The 15,230-nt window shown below is 41.6% G+C and overlaps 1 protein-coding gene across 4 annotated transcripts in view; it reads left to right on the forward strand.

Annotated features, from left to right (window-relative positions):
• LOC119013079 (ryanodine receptor 3-like) overlaps positions 1 to 15,230 on the forward strand; it is a 122,318-nt gene that overhangs the window by 4,683 nt on the left and 102,405 nt on the right. For 2 of the 4 annotated variants that reach the window (XM_037087434.1, XM_037087435.1), the window contains exon 2: positions 14,140 to 14,259. In XM_037087434.1, the coding sequence (XP_036943329.1) occupies positions 14,140 to 14,259 (120 nt within the window). Of the gene's footprint in view, positions 1 to 7,569; positions 8,112 to 8,274; positions 8,462 to 8,816; positions 9,001 to 14,139; positions 14,260 to 15,230 lie in introns of those variants that run through there. The other 2 variants (XM_037087433.1, XM_037087436.1) reach the window with 2 other exon arrangements.

A 15,230-nucleotide genomic window follows, 5' to 3' on the forward strand; every position in this document is an offset into this window, starting at 1 on the left:
AATTGTGTTTGTTCTGCAACTGTTTTTTTTTTTTTTTACATGTCAATAATCCTTTTTAAAGAGTGGTAGGAATGGGTTAAACAGTATATTTGTTTGCTCTTGTGAAAGCTATGTTAGCATGTCTGGCTAACTTACTCGCTAGGCTACTTATAGACCTAGAAATGAAGCCCTAGCCTACATCTGAAGATAAAATTAGCGTTTAATCAACTAAGTAGGTCTCACATTGCAGATTACATTTAAAAAAGCCTTGTTTATGACTTGCACATCCACGTTGTAACCTAATATTTTCCCGGAGTGTGGAGCCTGGTCCCGAATGATGCTAGCACCTTTGTCCCAACCTTAGAAGATTTGGGGAAATGTACAATCCAGATTTTACCAAAATAGTGTTCATTGCAATATGGTTGAGATGAGTGTGACAGATTAGTCCTCATCCCGACAGCCTTGTTTTGTTTTAACATTTTACGTGAAAATACTGAATGAACAACTAAGCTAGCCTAGCTAAGGGCTAGCTTAGCTAAGCTAAAAGTTGTTAGCTTACGCTGAAATGAAATATGACCTGATCACATTTTGTCTTTTCATATGTTTAAGTCAAGGACCAATGAGGTCCACTCTTAAATAAAAGAACAATGGTGTTTCTTCACTTTTTGCCTGAGACAAGATAGATTTGTCCTCACTCTTGAAGCACAACATGTTGGATGTGGCCATCAAAGTTATATTAAGACCTTTTTCCAGTTTATTTTTTGGTGGTAAGAGTAGAGTTGGCTAAAAACATTTTAAGCTGAATTTAGCTTAATTAGCTAAATGATAAAATGTGGTCGAGAAAGTTGACTGGTGCCAGCTAAAAATGAGTCTGCTTTTGTTTTCCTCAGTCTCATTGTTCCTGAAATTACTGAGAATTTTGGGTCATTAAATTTCCACGATTGTCATTGTTGACTACATATGTTTGCTGCATGAGGAATAACAAGCTTGACAGGCTTAGCTACGGTAAAGTTTAGCTGAAAGTCAGTGGAGGCTTATTACCATTTTTCTAAAGTTTATAGAGTTATGATATATACCTGTAGAAGTTTAATTCGAACCAAGCTGTCAAGGTGAGCCACTGTTTACACTTCTTAAAAACCAGGTGAGCAAGCCGTGCAGCTCATGAGTAGCCTAGCTGTTCTGGGCTTATTTGGAGTTTATGTTGTTCTGGAAGCCCTCTGCATACCAAGGCGAGAACTCTGGGGGTTTAAATTTAGCCTTTTTAAAGATGATGCTTCCACAGCACATACAGCTCTGCTCCCCTGGCACTAACCTACACCAGGGCCAGCGCTCAAGTCAGGGCAGCACCAGACCAGTGACACTTTAACACCATTTTTATAGGGATAAAGTGGCATTTGGAAATGAAATGCTTGATACCACACGCTCATATACAACATTTTGCAAAGCTTAATATGTCAAAGTAACGGACAGTGTCACTGAGCTTTTGAAATGGAGCGCAGCAAGTGTGGCGCTAAAACAGTGTGATACAACTTGGAAGATTTGTAGTGTGCTTGGCACCGATAGATATGACTGTCTGTTCAGATTGTTTATGTTGGTTGTTAGTTTAGCTTGATGTTAGTTAAATACCTTTTTGCTTGGCGTTGAACTTATTATGTGAGTATTAACAGATGGCCTCATTGTTTATCACATACAGAACATCCAGTTCCAGTATCTGTGTCATGCAGATTGCCAGGAAAGTGCATTTTACAGGTCTTTAACTGTGGGAATCTGTAGTTGAATGGTTTAGAGTTCTTGTTCAAACTGTTCAAAGTGAACACGTCATAGATTTTTTGCAAATCAGTACCAGGGGAATGATGAGTGAAATCGTATGAGTGATGCAATCTGCTGAAGAGTTGTCAAGGAATGAAAGAGTGGGGGTCAGGTATGAGTGAAAATAGGTGAGTTTTTTTTCCATTTCTGTCTGCAGGTGTTAGATTATTGTCTGGAAGCACTGTGCAATGAAACATGACACTGTGTTGAGACTTGCAATGAAATAATGAAGCAAAGAAGCTGACACGGAAGTGTCAAACAAAACCAGAAGGGCCCTAATGGTTTTGATAATGATCTTTGCTGACAACCCTGTCTCTGTCAAATTTATATTATAATTTATATTATAATATTATACTTTTGACTAAACTTAGTCATCTTTAGGTGATTTTGCCCACCCGCCCACAGTTTGGAGTTCAACACCACTGTCATAAATACAAATCCCAAGTCTGTAACAGCTTGTCAGATGTAATGTAGGTGCTAACCACAGACAAACAAAATTACATCGTAATGTACTGTGTTGAAAATTGTAAATCATAAACATGTATGTAACGCTGTGATCCTACCCTCTCTCTGAAGTTAAATAGGGGCACCATTAACCCTGTTACATGACACTGAGCCATCAACATGATTGTGAAGCTGTTACTTCAAAAAGTAATGCAGTGTTGCTGTAAATTGGGGGTTGGGTAACAGGGAAAAATATAGATCCACCTTGGATCCTTTTTAGTTGCCTCCCCACTTACTGTTTATGATTGATTACATTTGTGGGGTGAGGGCATGAACTGTTTTCGTTTTCTGAAAGGAGCCATGACGGAAAAGTTTGAGAACCACTGGCTCAAAGAAAAAGAAACTAACTCATCCCCGATTTGTCAAAAACAGACGTCTCGGGTTGGCGTCCGGCCCAGGCTGCCATCCCAGTGAATCAATATTTGACGACCTGGGGATGAGACTCAACAATCGGCTATCTTTCTCCAGGGAAGTTGCGTTTTGTTGCTTTTGATGTTAAACTTTTAAAGTTTATTCCCAACCGTGAAAAACAGGACTAAACAATCTCACTTCAACTTCCATTTAATAGCTTTTCTGTTGCTTTTGGTTAAATCACATGAGAGTCAATAACTGTGAAGTTTTTTGGTGATTATGTTCAGTATGACTGATGTCTCCCAAAGTCTACCAGAATAGTTTTCATATCAAGTCTGACATGAAGAATTCCCTGTGGATGACTGAATGTTTGCATGTGACTTGTTTTTGATCGATGGCTCGAACATGGCCGACACCCTGCAGACACAACCTGGAATAGTAGGAAGAGAGGATCACAATGCACTCCTTTCTCCTTCCTTGTGAAAAGGAAATCTATACCATCTCACTGTCACTGAGTTCATTCCAGCACTCTATGCTGCATTTCCTACAATGCTCTCGTTGATGCCCTTGCAAAGTTTGCCTCCTCAGTGAGAGTTGGACAGAGAGAGAGAGAGAGGCAGCGCCGGGTGAACCTCCCCTGGCTTGATTCAAATTGAATGAGAAGGATTTCCTCTGTATTGATTGGGCGGGCTGTGATGGCAGAGCAACAGTGCGTTCTTTGGCAGCTCCGGCTCTCTTCCAGTCATCAGTGCTGAAGGACGTCGAGTCTTGCTGGCGGCTGCCATCCCCATCATTTACACAGCCCCGATGCGGAAGGTGGCGGGACCTCAGCTCGCTGAAGTAGCTCTCATGCTTTTAATTTGGAAATGAGATGTGATTGGTTTGACTCAAGTGGCCCCGTTTGGCTAAATAACAGACTAATTGATCATTTAAGGTGACATTTCTGACAATTTAGTTTGGAGTTGCAAGATTTGTTTTAGAAGAACATTAAGAGCTTTTAATAGTTTTATTAAGCTTTGGCTGCTCTTGCATGGAGAACACCTCCTGTATCATTCAGCTCTTTTGTTTCAAAACAACAAAAGCTGTCTTATTTTTGCATTGTTCCGTCTTCAGCCTTGAACTGTTGTTTTGAAGCTTACGACACACCCATTAATCATGGAAGTGGTGAGAAGAAGCTCTTTGTCATTTTGGCCAGTGGGTGACCTCAGGTACGGCTTTTGGGCATTCACTCCTAAAATTCTCCCTTTTTCAGGAAGCTAAAACTCTTCAGCTGAAATATAACCTATTAAGCATATAAGCAACCTACTGTCACATATATCACTGTTTTGCATGTGGATCATGTTGCCTCGACCTTGGCCTCCTCGTCATTGTCTCACAACTGATTTAATTAGCAAGACATTATAGAATCTTAATCAATACCTCTCTCTGAGTTATTGGCCTGAAATGCACTTAATGAACAGTATCATTTCATACTGTGTGCATCAAGCTTCATACCGCAAACCAAAAATACAAATTGATTTAGCTTGATATTGATATTTCAGAGGAGCGATTGCGCCGTACGTTTCTGTGGTTGTCCAAGCAAAGATGGCAGTAAGATCCAAGCCGGAGGAGCTGCAGCAGTGTGAGTGGACTCTCAAGCCAAATAATTAGCTTCATTAATCAACCAGGGACTGGAAAAGGTGCAGACAGTGAGCTTCTTACTGCTTCGAGTGTCCCTCAGGTCACTTGGTTCATTTTCACTTAATTCCAGCATGGTTCAGTTTGTCAGCTCTGTCTCCATAAGGCCATTTAGCCTTATTTTTCATAGGCTTCTAGAATCCACCTTAAAGGCCCTGAATATGGATTTCCTTACTCAGCTTCTTACACTACTTTTCTTGTCTCGCTTCACATGAGAAATTAATCTATTTTTCCATTTGTGCCCCTTTTGCTGGTTTGAAGTGGGCAGCCCTCAGTTGGAAATGTTGCTGATGTCCCTTACCTCCATGCACTAATCAGAGTTGAGCAACATTTGCATCAGAGGCGCAGTTGGTGCGTTGTTTTAGTTTGGAAACCAGATGAATCTGCAAGCTCATGTTTCATTTGCTCTGGCAATTGCACTTGGCCTAACTCCCGTTCAGACAGATCTCCCTGTGACTTGGTTAGTAACCAGCCAGTCACTGTTTCTATGATATGGGGCAGGTTTGATACGGTGACTGACAGAGTGACAGTGTCACGTGTCCAGATTTGAGTCAAGTGCGTTGATTGATATTGATTGTTTGGTTGCTCTGATTGGTCTAATATCAAATTTGGAAGGGACACTAGCAATGGTGCTATAACTCTGTTAACTAATACTCTTTCAGCATGTTACTGTGGCTCGCTCGCAAATGTTAGCCAAATATGAGCTAACGTATACAATAGACTTGTGATTCAGTGGGAGAAATAAAGAAATCTATAACATAATTTTAGTTTGAAATGGTTATTGGTGGTCAGTTACCAATGATGGACTCGGACAGGCAAAAACTCACAAGTTTTAACCTCTTTTGACCTTCTAAACTGTACATTGTTGCTTATTTAGTCAGGAACACTTTCCTCTCTCGTAGCTCTGTTTTTGGTCTCCACCGACTCCTGAGGGAGATATCTGACTTTTTAGCTGCTTAATGCTTCATTATGTTCACCAGCTTGCTGCTAATAGTATGTCTGCCCACAGATGTTTTTTAAAAATGGCGCAATGAGAGTGGAGAAAATCCACCAAATCATTAAAGTTGGGACCCAGACAGTCAAACAACTGCAGCCAAGTTTTTTTTCCAGGGGCTTTAGGTTTGATAAGCATTAAAGCTCTTGTAAAGGAATACCTTACTATATACTGTAGTCAATGAAGTTCTCAGGCAGTGCATTTGGGTGTGAAGTGCCATGCTTAAGGGCACATCATAGTAATTACAAGGAGGGGATGGAAATCAAGACCTGAACCAAAACCAATCTTCAGTATGTAATGTGAAAAAGATCCAGCGCTTGAATTACTGATCGCCTATAACTTATTTTCTGACAAGATCGGACTAGAGGGTGTTTCACTTTGAGTAAACATGATTTTATTTGTGATATTGCTAATAAGTCTCTTATCTTTAGTTTTTCAGCAAGACCACCGACATCCTAGATATACCGTTCTCTATTTGCCGTGTGCATCCGACCGTGTCAGCTGCAGTCTCGAGATGACATCTTGTAGCCTGATGGGTTTGGAAACCATTTCCAGCCCCTTGTGTGGCGGGAGGTTTACCTTGTCACAGGCCGCTTCTGATCTATTGTGAAACACTTAGATGCTCGTTGAATTTATCTCGTGTCGCGACCTCTATTGACCCGCAGCTATTCGGTCTGTCTGAGGAATGAATATCTGACCTCCTGTGAAATCCATTCCGAAAGAAAAAGCACTTGCCTTATGTCCTCTGAGGCTTACGTAGCTTTAGAGCTGAAAATCATCTAATGTGTGCATCAGATTTGGCGCACATACGGAACTGACGGGGTGGAGGGTGAAATAAGTGTGGGCCTTGGTCAGGAGCTGAGAGCTTAGAGGGAGAAAAGAAGACTTAAGTTGGCTTCAGGTGAATGTCCTCACTTCACCTGATCTCTTCATTCTCTTTCAGACACACACACACACACACACACACACACACACACACACACACACACACACACACACACACACACACACACACACACACGCACTCTTGCCTGTGTCCTCTCGGTCTCATCAGACAGGATGATGGACTTTACAGCGGCTCCAGCCTCGTCCCTGACTGGAGGCCCTCCATTTCTCAGCGCTTTTGCTGAGCCTGACGCCTCGGCCTTGCACGCATGGTGGGCCTCTATTATTTGAAGCCGCTCTAAAGCAATATGCATACAAACTAAGCCAAGAAAATCCAATTTGTTATAGGAACACCATATAAATCTTGGAGTCTGTGATCCATGGCGGTGTACTGTGGGGCAAAACTCGTTTGACTGCAGAATTTTATCTCATTTTTTCCCCCTCAACACAGAGCTTAGATGTGTGGTGTATTATTCATTTTGACCCATGATGACCCCATGTATGCTCACCTATGCACATTCTGCATGTTTAGGCACGACATGTAACGGTGACCTCATGATGTTCAAATGCCTCTACAGTAACAAAAATCCGTATGTGACATCAGAAAGAGAAGAGCTACACTGATTCTGAATGTGAATGTGGAAACAATGTGACAAGTCTGATCTCAGATCAGGTCTCGCACCAAACAGAGTTACATTAATAACCATATTTCTTCTTCTTGGAACCCATTTCATCCTTTTTCAGCTACAAGCTGAGAGGAGGGCTTGAGCGAGTGCAGCGACGACTGAAGCATTTCAGTCCGGGTCGTTGGCGCATGCTCACCTCTGGCCTCTGGGTTGAGTTGCCAAGTGCCACAACACACATATTTCACACAGACACCAGGACCCTCCCGTTTGATTTGTATCACTTTGAAATCTCAGGAGCAGGAATTGGGAGTGTTGGCAGGACCCTAATATGTCTCATTTGCATCCAGGAAAAATGTACATTAATGTCATTAAACATCCTATAATAAGAGTGTTTATTTTTACTCAAATGGTCATTTTCTGCTGACACCGCAGCTTCAGTGTTTGTGCTGTGGAGCTGAATGGCTGTTTGGTTAAGACGAGTCTCGTTCATTTAAACATCTCATTAATCAGTTCTGATGGAAAGCCCAGTGGAGCTGCTGCTGCTGCTGCTGCTGCTGCTGCTGCTGCTGCTCACTCAACTAACTATAGTCTAAAGTTCCAGTTACTATAGTTACTGGAGGGCTAAGAGTTCCTTGGAAGTTTAAATATAATCTCTCTTTAGTCCAAAGATGCAAATATTTGAATCCAAATAAAAGTCTACATGGCAACATTTCATTGTGATTACAACCTCTGGTTTGTGTTCAGAAAAATGCATTTCATAGTTCTGTCTTCACGCCACTTAGTCATTCGCCGCATTTACTGAAGCTGTTTAAATGAGTTTTCCAACTTTGTCTAAAACCGTATTGAACGTCCAGTGATACACGTTGAACAAATCTTACTCATGAAATAGGAAGGATTGACATTTGTCCCCTCAGAGAGACGCAGCAGTAAAGCAAAAGGCTGATGTGGATTTTAGAGCGACGGAACCCCCTCATGATTCTCGCAGTCGACTCACTTTTGATCAATTTTGATCTCAAGCATGACTTAAGCACAAAAGCGTGGATAATGGGTCTTTTCTCCATATCTACTTGACTGAAGTGATTTTCCTTGAACTTGAACTTTCATGGTGTTATTGGACAATGTGCAGCAGCGACAAACTCCAAGCTATGTGTTCGGCTCTGTGTGTCAACTCACTGTTTAGTCCAGCAAATAATACACAATCCACTGTATAGTTGCGCTGCTTCAGTCTCCTCTACCATCACCCTAATTTTTGGTGCGTTGAAAGGTGGCAGCGTCCGCCACATACGGTATGAAACTGTGTTGTCCTTTTTTAAGAAAACAGAGTTGTGTTTTGACTATGAATTCAACACAGTTCTTACATACTGCACCTTTTTTCTTTTCTAAGCACAACATGTGAAATGATCTTAAGATGAATTAAAGTACAAATCTAATCTCTCTCTTATTTAACAGGTTTCCTCATTTCTAACCAACTGGAGGGGAGGGTCCCGCTGCCTACAGTACAGCACGATTTTAGAAGCTTCATCACCATTTTTTATAAATGAGCCGCCTGAATAGAGATTTTCAGATTTTCTTTTTAAAGCTATTTTTGGGAACCAATCAGACACTATGACCAAATGTGCCCAGCGTATAAATAGAGGTGTGTTTCATCCCTCTTTCTGCTCAGGCTGATAAGAATATGAAGGAGCTGCAGGTGCAGTCGATGCAGCCGACTGTGTCTGGAGTCAGACCTGATGCGGCTCCGACGCGGACGAGAAACACAACTCGACCGTGGAGCTAAAAACAAATCCTCAGTCTTCCTCTCAGTCTCTCCTCTTCTGCTTCCTGTTTACACCCTCGGCTGTTTCTGTTTTGTTCTGTTTCTCAGCTGCGCTGTGTCAGCCTCTCCGCCGCCTCCTAATCATTTTTTTCACACTGTCACCATTTCCTCCCGTTTCCTACGGCTTGACCAGTTTTTTTTTTTTTTTTTTTTTTTAAATTCAACAGAAGGCTGGAACGTTGTGAATGATAACTAAATTATTCATAGACAGGTGCTTGGCAGATGACTTTCGTGAGCGCAGAGATTCTCCAGATGAGTCTCGGCTGCGATACTCTCGTGACTGTTGCTCCATTTTCTCGATGCGAGCTCCCGTTGCCGCTCTGATACGCACCGACTTCAGCCCCTCTCTGGCTTATCAGGTTGTAGTCCTCGCACATCTACACTGTATCTACTTTGGTCTCCATGCTGTTAGCTAAGCTTCACTAAAACACATAGCTCAACCTGTACTTAGCGCCCTGCCTGACATTTATGAGAAACACGACGCCTGAGCGGTCACAGCAATTGATACAGACTACACACCGAGACAGTGTGAACAAGGAGACAAACGTGCTGGAAGTTTCTTAATTCACTTCACTTTTTAAACTCCCCTTCTGTCTGCCTTTTTTTTTTTTTTTTTTTTTTTACCCCCCTCTGTAAGTCTGCCTGTTGATCTCCAGTGAGCATGTGCAGAGCATGCGTGTGAAAATAGCAGCGCTGAGGGATTGAACAGATTCACCTTTTCTCAAGTTCACATTGGTGGCAGCGCCGGGTGAGTTTGCGGGAGTTTATTTGGCACGGCCGGAGCATCTGTGGCTCTCGGGTTTCGGTTGGTGGATGCATCGGGCAGCTCGCACACATACACCTGTCGCTGTCCGTTACCGGCGCACAGAGGCCCGGCTGCTTGGTGAGCGAAGTGGAGGAAGGAAGGGAAGTGAAGTGAAGAGTGGGGAAACACTGAGTAAGGTCCGCTGAGGCGACAGCGCCGGCGGTCATTTAACTGAAGAGCCAAGAGTGACAAACTTTTATTTGTTTTTCTGAAGCAGAGAAGTGTCAAATCTGCACGATCCAGAAAGGGTATCGAGGGGTAGCGAGGACGGGTGGGGTCGGGTTGGGAGAGGGCAGGGTCAAGTTCCCGCTCTGCACTTGGGAGCTGGGTAAAGCAGCCACCCAACCCCTCGCTTGCCTCCTCCCGCTGCAGGCCGGGGCCCTATACATAGTACTGATGCTGCTCTTTAGCTGTCTAGCAGATGGTCACACTGCTGCTGCGAGGATCACTTTGCCTCAGATTCACCAGATTCTCTGGCTGGCGATCAAGTCAGGGGCACGGAGAGAGACAGAAAGCGCCTTGGCCGTGGCCACCATTGCAATTTCCTTTAGATTTTGAGATCCGATCACAGCGATTGGATTCTTATAGGAGGACGTCCACCATGTGTATATATCCTTGACATTAAACCCAGCGTCTCCTGTGGTTGCATTTATTTAGAGCCGTGTTGGCGTTATCATCCATTCTGCTCTTCCTCCCGTCGCCTCACTCCGCTCAGATGACTGGATGGCATCCAGTCTATGCAGAGTTTTGATCCCCAGTGCAACTCGGACCACTTCTGCCTATGAAGCTGCACTATCAGAGCGGGCAAAAATCAATTTCTGTGTTTCTGAGCCTTTCGCTGTGCTTGTCAACTCAGAACAAGTTAGAGTATACATGAATCACTGCGTGGCGTTTGAGTGTGGGGTTCTAATTGCTGCTCTCGAGGATTTTCTGTGAAAGATTTCATAGAATTACTCACATTTGCAGGCAAATGTGGCACTGAAGGTCACCTGTTGCACGCCACATGCACCCATAGCGTGTCGCTAGCGTTGCCAGCCTGGCTGGATTCATAAGGCCACCAGAATCCCAAACAGCTGAAGAGAAAGAGTCGCATTTACTCGATTTTAAAGAGGTGACAAGTCTTTGGTCATCCTGTGGCCATATTGAGTTTCCCCGTCTGTAGCCTGAAACAACAAGCTGTGTTTCCTCCATCACACAGCTACCCAGAAAGCAGCAGCAGCAGCGATTCTGAGCCAATATTGATGTTTCCTACGATCCGTAATCACCTCCCTGAAGCACAAAGTCGAGTCTTGGGGTATTTAAAACGCTCCTGGAAGGTACTGCCGTGCCAGCTCGGCCTCTCTTTCACTTCGCCTTGACATTTAGGTCTTTATTACTTTTGTATTTATTACCCGACAGCATAAACTGACCAAAGCATATCCTCAATACGGTTGCTAATGCACTTCACAGACCCAGACACTTCGCCTTTTCGTTGGATGTGCTCTAATTAGCTTTCAGTGCTAATTAGCTGCCGTATAAATCATTACATGCCTCTTTGACCATAATTTGTTTGTTCATCAATCTCGGTCGCGTTTTCCTCTTCCGGTGATGTTTCCGCAGCATAATGTTGATCACATCTATCAGACAGAGTTATAATCTGTACAGTGAGTTGATGTTTAACATGCAGCCTCAGGCAGATAAAAATATCTTTTTGTTTTAAACTGTTTAATAACTTTTGAACCGGTAATCGTATCCACATACTTCAAAAACTCATGTAAAAAAGAGGTTCTCAGCTTTTCGCTCTCAGGTATCGATTCACCCAGGAAACCCATGTAGTTTCTTCCTCTGGGCCAACTGGCAATGATTGTCCCCAAGCCACTGTTTTTTCAACTGATATTATATTTCACTTTTGCTTCTGTGTCCTCTGTTATGATTGAATCACTTTTCTAATTAATCTTCTAACTCTTTCGGGCACTTCATACATGGTCAGTAAATGAAATAAAGCAGTGTTTCTCAAACTTTTAACACCGTGCACCGCCTCAGAAAATATCAGGCTCTCTGAGGTCTCTGCAGTTTCAGCCGGGCTGCTTGAAATACTCTCCTCCTCCTCCACTTCTCATCCTGAGATCCTGTTTGAAGTGTGTTTTGAACCTTTTTAAATTTTAACCTCTGCTGACTGTCTTGCCATCATGAGTTTTTAATTTTTGCGCGCTTGTGTGTGCACAACATGCATGAATATTTGATTTCATGCATGCTTTTTAACTGTTTGAAATTACAGTTCAGTTGAAGGAGTCCAACTATAAATTCTCGTAGTATTATGCTTTTTTATATATATATATATATATATATATATATATATATATATATATATATATATATATATATATATATATATATATATATATATATATATATATATATATATATATATATATATATATATATATATATATATATATATATATATATATATATATATATATATATATATATATAATTTCAAAAACACCTTTCGTTGATTCCTCAGGGTACCACTACAGGGAGTTTGCATACTCGCTATTCTCACAGTTTGAAACACAGTGGAAATATACATCCAAAGAATCCAAGTGAAAAAAAAAAAAAAAATCCTAAACCTGCTGAGGCTCTGTCAAAATAATATAAAAGTCTGGTCCATTCATCCATTTTTAGTACAGAGCAAATGTAAAATTGAGACTTTAAAGGGGCTCTGTGTGACAGATGTTAGCAATTTACATATGCGATATGTGAGCTGACTGTAATATGACATGAAAAATTAGACCTTTCTTGTTGCTGTAGTTGTTCAATGCTGCTAGACTTCTTTCTTTGATTGAAAGGATTTGGGTTGGATTTTTCCTTGATAGTCCAAAGGATGTGACTGGATGCATGCTCTCGAGTGTCTCGTCTGGTGAAGGAGAGAAACGGCAACGAAACGTTAGATAACAAGTGGAGTCTGCATAAATGAACCTACGACCGGCTTCCAGCACAACACACAGTCGCACATGTCCGTTTTTAAAGGGACACTATGAAGTTTAAGAGAAGAAATTCACACTCAGAATTTCAATGGTTCCAATATTAATGAGGTAATAAAACAAACTCAAAAATATAAATTTTTTTCCATTATGTTCTCAGAGTAAAATGGTCCCCAGTACACTGTTTGAAGCTAGAAAGGTGGCGGGGTCCGCCACATGTAAACAAAGTAAATCACTATGAGAGTATTTAGTCTAATTAGGCACAAAACATCAGTCAGTGAAGATCTTTTTCTTCTGATTAAGATCTCTTCTCTAAAACTGCGTACTGTACCTTCTTTAAATGAGCCAGACCAAAATTGAAGGTCCTGAATCACATGATGTAAGACACTTGATGCTGAGCGCTAACATAGGGTAGGAAAAACAAAATAAACACAGGAGGGACCAAAGATTGTTCTCTGTCTGTGAGGGAATATTTTTTGTTGTGTAGAATTTTACAGCTTTGTGCTGCTCACTTAATGAATTCAGAGAGTGTGTGTGTGTGTGTGTGTGTGTGTGTGTGTGTGTTTGTGTGTGTGTGTTATTGTCAAGAGACAAAACTGTCCAGTCAGTATCTTTTTTTTTTATTTGACTGTGAACACCTCCCACACATACAAACCAACACGTTATGGAACAGCTCACACTTAAATATGAAGCACGTAGATCAACTTTAGGCCTCCCACCATGTCTGTTTGAACTTCTACATCTGCTGAAAGAGGAGGGAAACCTGTTCCAGATTTTGCTTGACACCTTTTCATTTAATTTCCATCTGCACAGCAGTGCAAAATTACAAATTAGACACTTTTCAGTCTCTCATTATTTTAGGATACAGGAGATGGCGGCGTGCAGGAAAGACCCTCTCAGATGAATTCCTTCACATGAGTCTGACCGTGCGGGGACTTTGCAATCGCACAAAATCTTTCTTGTTTTGGGTCCAGGGTGCGATTGTCTTTTTTTTTTCTTTTTGGTAATATTGTCAGGGTCTGTTATCTCGCCTCCTGAGTCTGTGGGTGCTGTGCAGCCTGTAACTAAATCTATTGAATTAATACTGCTGTGAAGGAGGTGGGAGCCAGAACCATGGCAACCATCAGCTCAGATTAGTGTGGGACGTGAGCTGGCAGGAGGCACACACACACACACACACACACACACAGATATCGATTTGTTTGTGTACTTGAAGTGTGTGTCTGAGACTCTGTGTGTGTGTGTTGCCAAATAGAGCCCGACCCTCTCGACCCTGACAGATACAGATGTTCATTTATCGGTTTCGCTGATTGAATCGAGGTTTTCTTGTCTCTCACGGAGATCTCAAAGGTTTAGAAATGATATTACTCAAAGCCGCTTTGCCATCACTGCTATTGATTCATATAGTTTTTGTTCTTGTGCTTTTCTGCCTCTGAAACGCTTGTTTGTTCTAATTTGGCAATGACATATTTTCCTTGCATTTCCTTTGTAACCGATTTTCCTCAACTGTCAGCCCGAAGCCAATGCAGAAAAATCCATGATTTTCCTAGCTGTCAAATATCCGTTGGTATATTTTGATTCCAAGTAAGGGGGGGGGGGGTGTGCAAGAAGCAACCAAATGGAGCCAATATAGATTATTTCCTTCTTGTCTGGTCTTGTTTATTTTGGATAGGTCGCTGTCAAACAATTTTTGGCTTTAAAAACGCTCCCCTCTCTTCTCCTGGCAGGATGACGAGGTGGTGCTCCAGTGTGTGGCCACCATCCAGAAGGAGCATCGCAAGTTCTGCCTGGCCGCCGAGGGACTCGGAAACCGTCTGTGTTACCTGGAACCCACATCTGAAGCGAAAGTGAGGAACTGCACACAGTGGTGTTGGAATTTAGAGTACAAGGCAGGAGTGGACATTATGAAGAAATTAACCACATAGGCTACCTGACTTCTATCCATGGGCGTTAGCTAACTATTTAAACTGTTTATTCATCAGACTGCTATAATAATCCAGCCCATTTTCAATCATCTAGCTTACCTTTTTAGCTAACTCGTGGCTAACTATTTCAACAGTTTACTTGAACCATTTGTCTGTTTATACTTTTATATTTATTTAAGTTGTTTATCCTCTTACATTTAAATGAAACATTTAGCCGATCCTACCTCTAGTTCAACATGTCGACCAGATATCCGTATGTTAAACTGAACATTTAAACTGTTCACTTTTACTTTAGCCAACATTTATCCTCATATTTAGAGACTAACTAATGGGAATAAACGTTACTAACCATTTGAACCACTGATCCTTACTTGTTTCGGCCAACTATTTGTACTGTTATTACTTTAATTAACTATGTTGACCATTTACTCTTACTTCTAGCCTATTTTAACCCATTAGCCTACTTGTAGCTTATTATTCCACTGTTTACTTTAAGCTTTAAACCCTTTTATTCTTACCATTTATCAAGCGTTTTGAATTGTTTATACATTAGTTTAAGGTAATTGCAGTGCTGTCAATTTAATCAACTACTTCGCTTTTATCTATTTATTTATAATGTCGTTTTATTTCAGTTTTATTGTAGCTATTTTAACGTTCAGCTAACATTAAGTGACTCAACATCTCCACACTTGCTAAATTAGTTAAGCTATGCACCTTTAAACATATCCAATGGAGTTATGCAGGTGTGACAGGACACTATGTTATTATTATTATTTAATTTTTTTAGATGTTCAAGTTAGTTGAGCTTCTCAACAGTTTCTGCAACAGCAGAAGTCGGGTATCAGTTTCAGTGCCCATTGTTGGAAAGCGCTGTTGCTGGACATCCAGCAGGC

Source organism: Acanthopagrus latus, chromosome 22, assembly GCF_904848185.1.
Source record: "Acanthopagrus latus isolate v.2019 chromosome 22, fAcaLat1.1, whole genome shotgun sequence".
Taxonomy (NCBI): Eukaryota; Metazoa; Chordata; class Actinopteri; order Spariformes; family Sparidae; genus Acanthopagrus; species Acanthopagrus latus.